The 13832-nt window shown below is 39.4% G+C and overlaps 1 protein-coding gene across 13 annotated transcripts in view; it reads right to left on the bottom strand.

Annotated features, from left to right (window-relative positions):
• TRPM1 (transient receptor potential cation channel subfamily M member 1) overlaps positions 1–13832 on the bottom strand; it is a 122571-nt gene that overhangs the window by 13355 nt on the left and 95384 nt on the right. For 8 of the 13 annotated variants that reach the window (XM_069798033.1, XM_069798025.1, XM_069798028.1 and 5 more), the window contains 8 exons: positions 12653–12682; positions 9314–9603; positions 8543–8771; positions 6363–6485; positions 5897–6028; positions 3749–3877; positions 2208–2459; positions 1334–1526 (listed from right to left, as the gene is read on the bottom strand). In XM_069798033.1, coding sequence (XP_069654134.1) covers positions 1334–1526; positions 2208–2459; positions 3749–3877; positions 5897–6028; positions 6363–6485; positions 8543–8771; positions 9314–9603; positions 12653–12682 — 1378 coding nt within the window. The remainder of the gene's footprint in view (positions 1–1333; positions 1527–2207; positions 2460–3748; positions 3878–5896; positions 6029–6362; positions 6486–8542; positions 8772–9313; positions 9604–12652; positions 12683–13832) is intronic. The other 5 variants (XM_069798027.1, XM_069798030.1, XM_069798031.1 and 2 more) reach the window with 2 other exon arrangements.

Here is a 13832-nt window from a genome sequence, read left to right as displayed (position 1 = left end):
GAAGGCTGGAGGGGCTTGAGAAGTTGGGAGAGGACACGGCCAGGGCAGCTGACCCAAACTGGCCAAAGGGATATTCCATACTGTGTGATGTCATGTCTAGTATATAAACTGGGGGTAGTGTGACTGGGAGGAATCACTGCTCAGGGACTAACTGGGTGTCAGTCGGTGGGTGGTGAGCAATAGCAGTGTGCATCACTTGTATATTCCAATTCTTTTATTACTGTTATTGTCATTATTATTATCATTATTAGTTTCTTCCTTTCTGTCCTATTAAACTGTTCTTATCTCAACCCACGAGTTTCACTTTTTTTTTTTCCGATTCTCTCCCCAATCCCACTGGGCGGGGGGGAAATGAGCAAGCAGCTGTGTGGTGCTTAGTTGCTGGCTGGGTTAAACCACGACACAGACTAATGACATTTTATTCCTTTCTAAGCAATTAAAGTACACTTTAATGACATTTGGTATAAAGATTTCTCATGATGGATCTTCATGGTTTTTGAACTTAAGACCTCACAGTTTCTTCAGCCTTCCACTTTACTACTTGTCAATATATGCAGATGGTTGAAATAACACATACACAATGCTGAAATAGCCACTTTATCTGAAATAAGTGCAAACTATGTGATACACACTAGAAGAGGCCAGCTGCATGTTTGACTGTACAAATTTCAAATATTAACATAAAACTAGCAGTAACATGACAGTTTCCATCTCCTCTAAAATACTGACAGTTATTTTTTTAAACTGTGCAGCTTTTATATAACAAAGGCTGTTTCCACACCCAAAGCTAATCAAGCAGAATTTCCCTTTTTTGTTTTGTTTTTTTTCTACAGGTGTAGAAAAGAAGAACATGAGTGATTTATGAAATGGAAACATTTCTGGAAAGTAGATAGATGTATCAATGAGAGTAAAAATGTATTAGCTCATTGCCTGTGCTGTGAGTTGGAGATGAAAGTATATGTGTATTTTCACCTCCTGTCCATGGTTTTTTTCTTCTTCTGTTGGAACTGACTATCAGTAAAACATTGGTTCAAAAGAACATTTCAGAATGATCTCTGTTGATCCCTGCAAGTAAACAAAACACTTAATACAGTTATACGCTTGGACAGGAGAGTATTCCAGACTATATCACTCTCAGTGTTAACTGAATTTAAATATAAACTGAGAGACAGAACATGCAGGTGGGGAACAGGAAACTGTTCAGTCTCTCTGGAGTCTGTCACAAGAAAACAACAACAATATAATCACAAAGACAAAACACTACTTCCAAATTAAAAACAATCATTAATTTGGATCTGATCATCTGCCTCAGAAACAGGAAACAGACTCTTACTATGAATTCTACTCTTACGGTCTATCTGGTCTGCGAACACCTCTCCATAAATCATCCAGTAGGGCATATAGAAGATGTTGCGAGCTAGTCTCCAAGAAGGCTCCTCATCTGGGTGCAGGATAGCTTGGCGGGCTACTCCAAAACTCATCAGAACCACAAGCATGATGACCACAAAGTAAAGCATGTCAATCATCTGCATGGAGAGACCATAAAGAGGCTCTTATCATCACCAGGTAGTACAGTAGCACCAGCATGTCTGTTTGCTAGCATGCATTGAACAAGAAAGTACCGAGAGAACAAAAACATTCCCCTGGATAATTTTCTTGATATTATTCTGTGACTTTAACTACTGCTCATGAAATAAGCATACATAAAAATGCAGTAAAACCAGTCATTTAAATGAATACTAGATTTATATTTAAGAAGACTTAAAATGCTAAAATCTTTGCTATCTCTATTCTCTTTTGCATCAAGTGCACTATGCTGTGCTTTCAGCACAGACCTCTTTTTTGGTTGCAAAGAGATGATATAATCATTGCTGTGTCATCTCTTGTCCATAACTGATGGTTTTGTGGATGATCCCGGTGTATTGGCAATCTGTTATTGCTATGGCTTTGGGAGGCAGAAGGCAGGCAAAGTGAACAAGTTTCCACAGGCTTGTTCAAAAAAAAAACCAAAACCCCTCTCTAATCAAGCAATTATTAGCAAGAGTATTGCATCTTGTGTGTGTGTGTGTAAAATTCACACGGCAACTTTTTCCACAGCATTTATTCAGAGTTCTACTCAGATGGAAAACCTGTTTTTAAAATCAGAACTGAATTTAGTTTCCCATGAAGTTCTGAAATATGTAATTTACAGCAGTTAAGGCACTAACCATCTTTCCAATCATCATGACGTAAGGTCCCAGATATTTGTTCACACCAAAGATATCTAGTACTCTAATGTACCAGAAAATTATATCTACGCAGTAAATCACTCTTCCATAACCCATGTAAGGCTGGTTCTGTAAGCGAAGAATTGCTCCTATCATAAATACTGAAATAGCCACCAGGTCAGTAATATTCCAGTATTCCTGGAGCCAAACTTTCACTTTTTGGCTCAGCTTGCCAGGCTCTGACATCAGAATCTGAAAACAAAACAAAACAAAACAAAAAACCAACAAAGAAATCATTAGGAAAAACTCCCAAGTTACATTTTTGAAGCAATGGTCATGACACATTCAATAGGTGTCTGAGACCCCCTCCACTGCCAGCAAAATTTGTCTCAAGCAGCAATATTTTTAGTTATTAGCAGGCAAAACTTCATTTTCATAGAAACATAGAATGGTTTGTGTTGGAAGGGACCTATAAAGATCATTTAGTCCAACCACCCTGCCACGGGCAGAGACATCTTTCACCAGATCAGGTTGCTCAAAGCCCTGTCGAACCTGACCTTGAATACTTCCAGGGATGGGGCATCCACAACTTCTCTGGGCAATCTGCTCCAGTGTCTCACCACCCTCATCATAAAAGATCTCCTCCTTATGTCCAATAGAAACCTAACCTTCTTTCAGTTTAAAATGGTTGCCCCTTATCCTGTCACTGTCGGCCCTGGTAAATAGTCTCTCTCTGTCTTTCTTATAAGCCCCCTTTACATATTGAAGTAATGCAGTAAGGTGTCCCCAGAGCCTTCTCTTCTCCAGGCTGAACAACCTCAACTCTCTCAGCCTTTCTTCATAGCAGAGCTGTTCCAGCCCTCTGATCATTTTCATGGCCCTCTTCTGGACCACCTTTTCATCTGTGTTTCTATTTTGGCTTTATTAAGCGTTTTTTGTTGTAGGTTTTAATCAATAACATTTAAACCAGGAGATCTGGCTTACTGACTTGGCATCCATATTTATCTCCAAGTACAGTTAGTATGAGATGTGGGAATTGTGAATCAGAGAAGGATAGGCTAAATGCAAACCAAGCTACAGCATGTGAATACAATAGAAGTTTTAATGCTATCTTCCTCATACAAAAGTAGATCAGTCAGATAGTACCCCTGGCTAATTCCCCAAAACATCTCTCTGCATGCTAGTTCTCATCAAGGACTGCATCAGTAATAAAAAGACAGTACCTACTGAGTTTCCTTCATGGGTTATGGCCCTGCCCCTCCTTGGAAATACACGTAAGAGAATCTGAGCACTCGTTTTGACTACTGACCTCAGGGCATTTTTGCCTGACCTTTTTGCGCAATAAAATAAGGTTTTAATGTATGGAAATGGGTTATAAATGAAACTCTCTCCAGTGATGGGCATTTTGGGACTCTGCGGATATGAGAATCTTCTCTCCCATGTATGGCTTCTCAACTATCTGCACAAGTCCATGCCATTATTACCTCTAAGACTGAGCTTCATTTTAAGGATTATGAGATGTTGGTATGATCAGACTTTACCTCTCTTACTTTCTCTAAAGCCAATGTCACGATGTAGGAGATGACAATCCACTCCTGGACTGATGGCCACCGTTCCATCCGCACCAAGATGATATAATTAAATAGCATCAAGTAACCGAGGTATGATATCTAAAAAAAAAAAAAAATAATCCTTTATGGACTTTAGGTGATGGATCCCAGGATCCTTCCACAGTTAGGCAGTATTCAATTACTTGAGATGACTTCCACACACACAAAAAATCAGTCTCTGCTAATTTCTATTAGGAAGTTCTGGACTATTAGTGTAAGTCAATAGAGCTATCACTCAGTTTTCTATAACTGCTGGTGTAAATGTTGAACTGGTGATGCTGGTGTGTCTCCATGCCTCACAGCAGTCTTTGGTGACTGGCCAAAATAAAAACTTCAGAGATCTTGGAAGTTCAGAGTTAAGAAACCAAAATGGATTCAATGGCTTTGCAGGGAAAAAAAAGGGAAACAAAGCAGTAATAAACCAAAAGATTTTCCAGGGAGAAAATGGAGTTTTCTAAAGAATGAGATACTCAATGTGAAAAGTTTACCCACCATCAAACAGATCTAAAGTAGAACAGGTGTGAGCAGCACCTGCCTGGAGGGGTAAGGGAAATAAAGAGCCACACAGGCCACTTGCTTTTCTCCACCCTGTAACAATGTGGTTGAGACCATCTACACAGAATATACCATTTATGTGAAGCCAGAAGCATACAGACTTCATATATAAGTCCCTACAACACCTCTTCTTATACTTGTTACTTAAACCCATCTGCATGAACAGTGGGTTTGCAGATATTTTGGTTACTTTAAGTAGCCCCTAGTCTCAGGAGCAAGTTTCTTGCTGAAGCCTAATTCAGTAAGAGCACAGAAGACTGTATCACCACGTCTAAGAAGAAACACCAAACAAAAGGCAGTAAAATCCTCTTAGCTGAGGGGTCTGCATAATGCATGAAAGTGAAGCCCACCCTAATTGTGATATTCATACAAACATGTATGAACACATACATTGAGGCTATGCATGAAAGATTCAGCTGTTGAAGACCCTTACTTGCACAAGAAAAAAGGTTTTCTTCTCTGAAGGAAACAGGCCTGCTGCAATGCTCTTCCTATAGCTGCCATGCACACTGGCAGAGGCCATGGGCATCCAGCAGCTGATGGAATGACAGATGCTGTGGAACATATGATCCAGACAGCTGAATTACCTCATTTATTGAAAGAAGCAAAACAACAACTCCAAGGCACTCAGGCCCTTTGTACCTGGGGCTTTTTTAATCTAGTAAAATGTAATTTCTCACACTGTGAAACCATGTTGGATACTTTTCTTTGAAATTAAATAGGAATTTTGCTTTTCAATTATTAATACAGGCAGCAGAAAGGGATCAGTAGTGTTTTGTGATTAACGATGCGCTAAAATTAAAACCCTAGATAATATTATGACATACTAGGCATCGGCAGTCCTAGCTTTGATTAAAAAAGAAACCAGTATCCTTTTTACAGGGCGCACACAAAATTTATGAGCAGTAGCATGAATACTTTTTCTGTTTTATTAAAACAGAGTTTAGCACCAGATAATTCTTGATGCACTAAAGAGAAAATCAGATGCTTGTCAAAAGTAAATAGTTTAGTTTAGATTGGTTTCAATTATTTAAATGAGAGAAAAGTACCTATTAAGTCTTAGCAGACTGGCATCTGTGCTTCCATCTCAGTTGCACTTATCTGAGCCTAACTGTCAACAGAGTAAATGGCAAGCACTGATACTATGGCGTTACTTGTTGGGTCCTAAAGTATATTTCAACACAGAACAGAAGCCAGAGCCTTTAGAAAGCAAGAGAATCCAGCCTAGTTTGGATTGAGTGACTGGATTGTGGAGCTTGCACCGAGTTTGGCATATGGTTAGCGAGACAGGGCCTCCTTCAAAGTGTGTAGGAGCTTTAGAGGCCCACAGCATAAGCTTCAGTTATTCATTCTGTTTCATTGTCTATGCATTTTTCTCTGAATAAAGGGAGCACTTTATTCATCAGATGCCATTAAAGTCAGTACTATTTACTTATTACTTGGCTATTGTTTTTACATTGGAATCCTTTAAGTTTCACAGGTGTGAGAAAAATGATCACTATCAGTTTAATCATCATGACTTACTGTGTAGAACCAAAATTTGACAATAGGTGCATTATAGAATTCATAGATCTTTGTTCCAATTGGAAGGCTCTTTTGTTTTTTATTTCCATTCTCTTCATCTCCTTTTCGGGAGCCTGTATCCACATTTGCATCCTAGAAGACCAAAGTTGTCAGTTTTCATCAATATACAATAGTAAAAATAGTAGCTTTCCCTCAACTACAGCCCCACCCAACTGTTAACCACACGATGCTTCCTCTGAGCAACAGACCTCTTTTTAAAAATACAAATTCCATAAAACTGTGCAATTACACAGATAATTTACACACCCTGAGAATCCGGCCTATACACTCCCAAAACTCTTCATTGATTTTTATCCCACAGAGGCAGTTGAGATTTTAACCTGAGTGACCTATAGCATAATCAGAGAAATTAGAAAACTGAGCACTTTTGAGATATTAGGACTTCCTAATAATCTCCATTACTGACCACATTTTCCTCCTCCTTTTCTCTGCCTTCCTCGTTTTCTCTTGATGTCTGGTAAGAATAATCATCGTAACTCCGAAACTCTAGGAAAAGGATGGTGGGAGGGAAGAGAATCCCCATTATAACCTGTACAATAAGAAAAAACTCAACTCAGATGGCAATATTTGTTTACATTAATAGATTTTATAACAAGGCAACTCCCAGAAACAATATTTTCTTTTGCATAGTATTCAAGAAACTCTGCTATCCTCAAACCTACACAAATGAATAAGTAGCACTTATGAAACATTGGCAATAAAGTCTTGTATGGAAAGATGGCATCCTGGTAGGCTTCCCATCTCCACGAATACACTGCAAGTAAGAAATTGTGCTCCAGAATTAGAGTTGTGCAGAGAAATTCCATGGAATGGACACAGTGGTGGTTGGAAGAGGGCTTCAGGTTTGTTACTGGAGTTTATAGTTACTTTAGTCACCTACTATAATTAGTTTTAATAGTTAAAAAACTTGTAAAAGGTAAAAGAAGCTTTGCAGATAGCACCCGGAGAGTTCTTTTACTATATGAGATTGCTGAGATACAGAAACACAAGCATGAGTTGCCGAAGTACAGAAAAGGAGCAAAGAAAAGAATGGTGGTAATGAAACTAGAACATTAGCAGGTTGATTAATCCTTTGGAGAAAAGAAAGGAAATAAATAAACAGATTTAGAAAGCACCATGATGCAATCTGAAAGGCAGGACACTTGCTTGAAGATTTTCAACAGGTTTAAGAGGGTGTCGTGGTTTAACCCCAGCCAGCAACTAAGCACCATGCAGCCGCTCACTCACTTCCCCCCCATCCAGTGGGATGGGGGAGAAAATCGGGAAAAGAAGTAAAACTCCTGGGTTGAGATAAGAACGGTTTAATAGAACAGAAAAGAAGAAACTAATAATGATAATGATAACACTAATAAAATGACAACAGTAGTAATAAAAGGATTGAAATGTACAAATGATGCGCAGGGCAATTGCTCACCACCCCCCGACCAACACCCAGCCAGTCCCCGAGCGGCGATTCCCCGCACCCCCTTTCCCAGTTCCTAAACTAGATGGGACGTCACATGGTATGGAATACACTGTTGGCCAGTTTGGGTCAGGTGCCCTGGCTGGGCATGAGAAGCTGAAAAATCCTTGACTATAGTCTAAACACTACTGAGCAACAACTGAAAACATCAGTGTGTTATCAACATTCTTCACATACTGAACTCAAAACATAGCACTGTACCAGCTACTAGGAAGACAGTTAACTCTATCCCAGCTGCAACCAGGACAGAGGGAGACATGGGAAACTGGAAATAAATTGAGAATGACAGTGAGAGTGCAATGTGTATGTCAGCAAGCTTGGGAGTATGACCTGGGAAGACAGACATGGCACTTTGTCGGTAATGGGGGATTTAAGGAAATAAGGAGGTGAGACTGAAGGTGGCACCATCACGATGAGCTGCCACATGGGTGACAGCAACTGCATAATATAACAAAGAAAGGATTATATTCACATGAAAACATACACAAGCAAACACTACTCTGCTTCCTTAACGTTGGCTCACTCATGTTTCTCTTTTTTGCCAGCCTCCTCACATTACTGGTTTTTTTGTAAATCCAACAATTGGGAAATATAAAAATCAGTAAGAGAGACCATATCATCAAATCACAGAAGAGGGAAATAAAAATCACATAGTTTCACACAATGCAATTGGACAGATTTCACTCTTTTCAACACTGAGTCTCAACTCTGTGTCTCCTGGTACAATATTAAGCAATGTAAGAAGCTGTGTCCACATCTGGTTCATTTTCTTTCTACTCCCTTTGCATGGACACCTAATGGAGATCTTTTTGGCTGTATCCAACTAATTTTTAATCAAAGGTGTATGTTTTCAATGAACAGCTCTCATCATTCATTGAAAGCCACAACTTCACTCTCAGATTCCAATCATGTTAAGCCTTTTATGGATTTATATTTTCTTTTGTCATGGGGTAATGTTCCTTAGATATCCTGAATTTGGAAACAAAAAAATTAGCTTTAAAACAGGTGTGTTCCTAAAACATCTGTAATTAGTAGCCCAATTTGTTCTAATATATACACTATGTATAATGTAGTGTAACATGCAACAAATTTCATCTTTGAAAACAACTGCTGAACAGAAATACCTTAAGGCCTGGGTTTTTCCGCATGCGTAGTCGCCCCATCCACATATCTGTTAAGAGCATCTGGCTGCATGTGTGAGCAATGAAGTCCCTGTGTTTAGCTGCCACAGCCAGTTTCAGGCAGGTAGAATTACTCCAGTTTTTCAGTTCATAGGTCAGTAGTTTCATGGCAATCTGCTCATCATGTTTATAGGACTGATCCAAGAGTTCAACAGCCAGCTGGCCAAAATCTCTGGAAAATGCAAAATAAGTCCAGTGAAGTTTGATTTAGAAATCAGTGTTTGCTTGCATTTGGGGTTTTAATTCCATTCACAGGGGGTCACGTTTTTCCACACACATGTACAATGACAAGAACAACTGAGCCTCTCACTTGATTTGGACAGTCTAGGTTCCAAACAAATTTTTAGTGACCAGAGAATTAGCTTAGACCAGTAACATCCTAAGGCCAGTTCAGATATATCATCAGATACCTCTTAATTTATGTGAGTAAATCCTGAAAATAACTTTGTGAAATAAAACTAGCTAGTTTTACAGACAGAGAAGCTGAAGAAAGAATGTGTTCTGTCAGAAAAAAATGCAAGTCTTCTCCTTGCTAGTATTGTCTTCAGATTCTGAGACCACATTTTGGCTTGTTTACTGTTGATAAATCGGCTCCAAATGGCATTCTGTGAACCTGTATTCTAGAAATCAATTTTACTTTACTAAAAGTAAAGCTTCTCAGCAGGTCAGACTCCTAGATCAAGGAGACATAAAGTCTGCTCTGCATCTACTAACTTTGAGTTGTTGTCCAGATCCTGAGAGATGTCGTCCACCAGCTCACTCTCAGAAGACTCATGGGCCATAGACTTGTACAGTTTACAGGCCACAAGTGCCTTGGCCATGGTTTCCTCCCCTCGCTGCCAAAGGAAGAGTGCCATCTTTTGCCGTTTCATCAGCACGGCCCATACCATCAGTTCATGAAAGGGATACTGAAAGCGGCTGACTGCTGGGTCATCCACATCAATATCGATCTCTTCCTCCTTTTTCTTCTTCTTCTTCTTCCCTTTGGTGGGAGGCTCATCATCCTGGGAAGAAAAGAAGAAAAAAATGTTCCCATCTATTTTTAACAGCTTACCTGACAATGGCACCATGCACAGAACAAGTATTGAAAGGACATGTTAATAAAGTTCTATTTGTTTTTGATGTTTGCTACAATGAATGCCAATAGGGATAAAACTATGAACAACAGGTAACAGAGCATGCACTGGGCTAGCACACACAGCTTAATACTTTATTCAGAGAACCGTTTCTTGCATTCTTAATTAGAAGTCACCCATCTTGGATAAGTACAGTTAGACCCCTATGGTACTGAAGGCATCACTTTATACTGCACTGTAAGTAGATCTCTATGGCACATGTAATTGCACAAGTTGATTTGCAATAAATTAATATTTAATGAATTCCTCTGCAGTGTCAATGGAGCTTTAACAAACCTGAATTCACTATGAATAGGTTCCAATGTAATTTCTGATTTGATATGTCTGCATTTATTCCTGAAGAACAGTGCTGCATATCTTACAGGTATCAAAGCAGTTTTCAGACTGACATGCAGGTGGAGAGAGAGGTAACATGCAAACGGAAAAGACAGGCAGATAGCATCTGTAAGAACAGTGAGATACTAAAGGGAGTTTTCACCTTTGAATAAGCAATCTCCTCCTATGTATGCAGTGCAAACGGAAGGTGTAAGTATCCCGTTTCTTAAAGGGATAGGGAGGATAGGCCATTACTACAGGAACCAGCATGGAAGTAACTGAAGGGAAGTACTGACAATGAAGCAGGACCCTGAAGGGAAAAAAGCCATGATTGGGAAAATTAGGGTTTAAGTAATGTGGGAAGAACATTGCATATATAGGTGTAGACAGAGCTCATCATCATTGTAGACCTTGATGCCAATCTCAGAAGTGGATTGCAAGTAAAAGCAATTACCATTCTACAAAATTACTTCCTGTTAAAGCAAGCTCAGCATAATGCACTATTTTTTGACAAAATACAAACTTAAATCCAAATTCAGGGTTCAGCCTCACACACCAGGTTTTCAAAGACAACTCTTCAGCTAACAAGTATGCATTTCTCTTCAAGCAGTTTTAAGAACTGCAAGTGCTGACCTCTGTCTCTTATGGAAAATTCAGGGGTCATTAATTGCATGCACATGAAGAAAGTATTGAGCACCTCTGAAGCACAGGACATAAAATCTCAAATAGAGGACCAAAAATTAGGTCCTTGCCACACTAGGAAAATCAAATCAAAACAGAAGCCTGGGTAAGAAAGACAAAGTGCAAAGGAGTCTAAACTTTTTGTTTTAGAGCTGCTAACACTGGAAATGAAAAAAACCCAAACACTTGGAGTCGCATCAATTTACTGACCACTTCAGCAAAAGAAATATTAATTCTTCTTTTCACCTTTTCTTTCTCTTGAAAGAAGGGAGTGGGCTACACCCACTGTCAAGTGGAGAGAACACTTCAGTTTGTGCCACATAAAACATTTCTCACTGAAAGAAATAGGAAAATCAAAATGTGCTTTTGGAGAAGCACTAAGCAACCTACGTGTGATCCATGCTGATTAAAAAGGGTCACACGTCTGAGGGTCTGAGCTTTTGGCCTTGAGCCATTAGAAAATAGGAAGCTGGTCAGAGAGATTAAACATAACCTGGACTTTCTCTGTAGAGAAGAAAGCTGCTTATCTGCTTTAGGAAACAGAGGCTTTTGTGTGGGGGCATAGTTCATACCAAGTGTAACACAAGCAACATGTACATATACTGTGTTCAAATGCTATCACAGCATTAATAAAAGCATACTTCATAGAGAAATGTACCTAACCTCTTTGAGTATATGCTTTCCTGGTCTATAATAATACTTCTTTCAGAAACAAAAGCAACTACCTCCGAAACAGAATGAGTTTTTAGGCATCATCCCAGACTTGATTCTGATCTATTCAAAATTTCTGCAGGCACACAAGTAATTGAGGCAAGGGTTGGACCCCAAATTCTGGACCAGCTTCATCATTTACAAAGCATGGTGCCATCACAGTAGCAAGGATGTTTCATAGTGGAGGACAGCACCTAACACGTCAGACCACCTTGTTTTTTCACTCCAGTTGTCCTGGTTTCAGCTGGGATAGAGTTAACTGTCTTCCTAGTAGCTAGTATGGTGCTATGTTTTGAGTTCAGTATGTGAAGAATGTTGATAATGCTGATGTTTTCAGTTGTTGCTAGGTCGTGTTTAGTCTAAAGTCAAGGATTTCTCCAGCGAGAAAGCTGGAGGGGCACAAGAAGTTGGCACAGGACAGAGCCAGAGCAGCTGACCCTAACTGGCCAAGGGGGTATTCCATACCATGTGACGCCACATCTAGTGTATAAACTGGGGGGAGTGGGGGTGGGAGGGATCGCCACTCAGGGACTAACTGAGTGTCGATCGGCAGGTGGTGGGCAATTGCACTGTGCATCATTTGTACATTCCAATCCTTTTATCATTACTGCTATCACTTTATTAGTGTTATCATTATCATTATTAGTTTCTTCTTTTCTGTTGTATTAAACCATTCTTATGTCAACCCACGAGTTTTACTTCTTTTCCTGATTTTCTTCCCCATCCCACTGGGGGGGGCGGGGGGGAGCGAGTGAGCGGCTGCGTGGTGCTTAGTTGCTGGCTGGGGTTAAACCACGACACCAGTTAAATGTTTTCTCTATGATAAAAACCTCATTTGTGCATAAATTGTTACTTCATGGTTAAAGGGGATTTGACCGTAACTAGCACTGCAGGATCACATTCTCTTTGAGTATCATCGATGTTCACATCTGAATAATCAAATCTACAATATGTTCCAACATGGAATATGTTATTACATAATAGTGCTAAAAGTGCCTGAAGACTGTTGAGCAAAGCTTTAAGCAGCTCTCAAGACCCTACCCATAAAAATAAGTCAGAAGTATTTCATAGGCTGTTTGCAAAAGGGAAGATCCTGTCTAGTTGAAATTTACTTTAAACCACAGTTATAGTGAAAAAGCTAAGAGCTAGAGAAGAACTGTACCAAGAAATGCTCCAATAAAAACAGTAATTTACAATAAATCCAACTTACCTCCATCCCAAGTAGTTTAAGAGCTTTTGGCTGAATATTAAAAATAGAAAAGAAAATCAGTTAGATGGGAGGGAAAATTCAAAGACCAAACAATACCAAGGAAAAACACATTTTCATTTACAAACATACAGTATTTATTATTAAACTTACTATTCTAAATAATTGTACCAATAATGGTACAATTAATTAATCTTCCTCCTAATTGTATTTGCAGGAAGGCAATGGGTTAGAAAATATTTTCCATCCTGCATTCAAGTGAAATATTTTGATTCGGATGAAAGAGTTAAATTAATCATTCAATAATATACTGCTTTGAGAAATAAAATCACCACATGGTCACAAAAGCTCAAAAAAAATCATGCTTATAAACACACACAGGGTAGAGATACCCATAGGAAATAGTAAAAAATATAACAGATCTTCAAATCTCTCACAATTTCGCATTAAAAAAATTCCTCTGTTGTATTGTGAAATCTCTGGTTTACATTTTATGTAAAAGGTTTATTTGTTTGTTCCGTCAGATAGTACTACACTATATATGTACTATATATCAGCTACAGAATACTTGGGCTTTGAGTGGCCTTCTGACCATCTGCGGGGCTAATTTCCTAGTGTGTTTCCTAGTGTGGGGCCTTCTGTAATTAGGCTAGGAAGCTTCACTTGACCTTCAAAGCTGAACCAATCAAATAAATGAGCTAATGAAGAAAATTATTCTATTTGCTTAGAACAGACTTTTTAACAAAGCAAGGGCCATGCTTGATATTCTCAGGATTGGTGCATGACTATTGTAGAATCATAGAATGGTTTGGGTTGGAAGGGACCTTAAAGATCATCTAGTTCCAACCCCCCTGCCATGGGCAGGGACACCTTCCACTAGACCAGGTTGCTCAAAGCCCCATCCAACCTGGCCTTGAACACTTCCAGGGATGGGGCATCCACAACCTCTCTGGGCAACCTGTTCCAGCGCCCCACCACCCTCACAGTGAAGAATTTCTTCCTCTTATCTAATCTAAAACTACCCTCTTTCAGTTTAAAGCCATTACCCCTTGTCCTATCACTACATGCCCTTGCAAAAAGTCCCTCTCCAGCTTTCTTGTAGGCCCCCTTTAGGTACTGGATGGCTGCTATAAGGCCTTCTCTTCTCCAGGCTGAACAACCCCAACTCTCTCAGCTTGTCTTC

This window comes from Haliaeetus albicilla, chromosome 12 (assembly GCF_947461875.1).
Source record: "Haliaeetus albicilla chromosome 12, bHalAlb1.1, whole genome shotgun sequence".
Classification (NCBI taxonomy): domain Eukaryota; kingdom Metazoa; phylum Chordata; class Aves; order Accipitriformes; family Accipitridae; genus Haliaeetus; species Haliaeetus albicilla.
Note: the sequence above shows the minus strand (reverse complement) of the source record. Positions and strands in the feature narration are given on the sequence as shown.